Here is a 1,199-nt window from a genome sequence, read left to right as displayed (position 1 = left end):
GGGTCTGAGTGTGTTTCACATATAGATCGTGAGGGTGAATTGCTTTTGTACGATGGGGGTAAATCGCTTCCTGATGGTGGTGGTAAACAACTACTGTACGATGGGGGTAAATCGCTACTCGATGCTGCGGGCAAAATGCTACTGTACGGTGGGGGTAAGTCGCTACATGATGCTGAGGGCAAAGCGCTACTGTACGTTACGGGTAAATCACTTCTGGATTGTGAGTGTAAATCGCTTGTGAATTGTTGGTGTAATCCGTATCTGGCTTCTGCGCGTAGAGCGCGTAGTTCGACTTTCACTTGGTCCGGATCTTCGATGCCTTTGTAATATGCTATCGACTTGCATGCTTGCTCCTTTTTACCTTTTGCCACCAAGAAATACGGAGTTTCGCGTAAGCATATGAGCAGCAAGGTGGATATAGCGGATATTCCTGCAAGAAGCAGCAGGTGTGACGTGTACGTCAGCGAGGGTCCTAGAGCGTATGTTAGTAGTGACCCGGGATATACGTTCGCTGCGATTAGAGTACTCAGGCCTCCTCTGAGTTTGACGTCGGCGACTTCTGACACGAACATGGGATTTATCGTGCGGGCAATACCAACGCCTATACCGAGAATCCCCCGGGCAAGGTATAGCATTTGCACAGAAGTTGAGGAGTGCGTGTCGAGCCAGCCTATGATGAACACTATGCTGCATGCAATGAGGCAGTATTTACGACCGATGCGATCGGCCAACTGGACAGCCAGAAGTGAACCGATCATTGAACCAAGTACTGTCAAAGAAACGACCCATGAATATTCGTCGGGTGTTAACGTTAGCGGCGTGTTCCCGATGCCAGATGTGAAAAGGAGAAATGAAGTCTCTGTCCATCCGTAGACTGTACCCACCAAGCACATGGTCATCGTTCCTGGAATGAGAAACAGATAATGCTATATATAGCATGTGTTAATTGTAGTGCGGTCGTTTTATAATTACACTGCGAATATTTGCACAAATTTGTATTTTTAATATATACTACTAATTGTTAGGTAGATGATACATTTACACTGAACATGTAAATGTGTGTGTAAGCCTCAGAGGATGTCCAGGTCTCAGGTGAGACAAAAGACGATTGGTAGCTGTTAGTTGAATCTCGAATAGTCTATTGACAACAAGCGTGCGTGTAAGAAGGTAATCGAGGTCTTCAGGGTGTAATATATATG

The 1,199-nt window shown here is 46.0% G+C and overlaps 1 protein-coding gene across 1 annotated transcript; it reads right to left on the bottom strand.

The window, feature by feature from the left end:
• Positions 1 to 19: 19 nt before the first annotated feature.
• On the bottom strand, positions 20 to 899 carry LOC105681948 (arabinose-proton symporter-like; the record flags this gene model as incomplete). Its single annotated transcript, XM_012393483.2, has 1 exon — positions 20 to 899. A coding segment is annotated over exon 1 (880 nt), but the record flags the coding sequence as incomplete, so codon positions are not given.
• Between the last annotated feature and the right edge of the window lie 300 nt (positions 900 to 1,199).

Source organism: Bombus impatiens, unplaced genomic scaffold (assembly GCF_000188095.3).
Source record: "Bombus impatiens unplaced genomic scaffold, BIMP_2.2 scf_3422, whole genome shotgun sequence".
NCBI classification, from domain to species: domain Eukaryota; kingdom Metazoa; phylum Arthropoda; class Insecta; order Hymenoptera; family Apidae; genus Bombus; species Bombus impatiens.
This window is presented reverse-complemented; position numbering and strand designations above follow the sequence as displayed.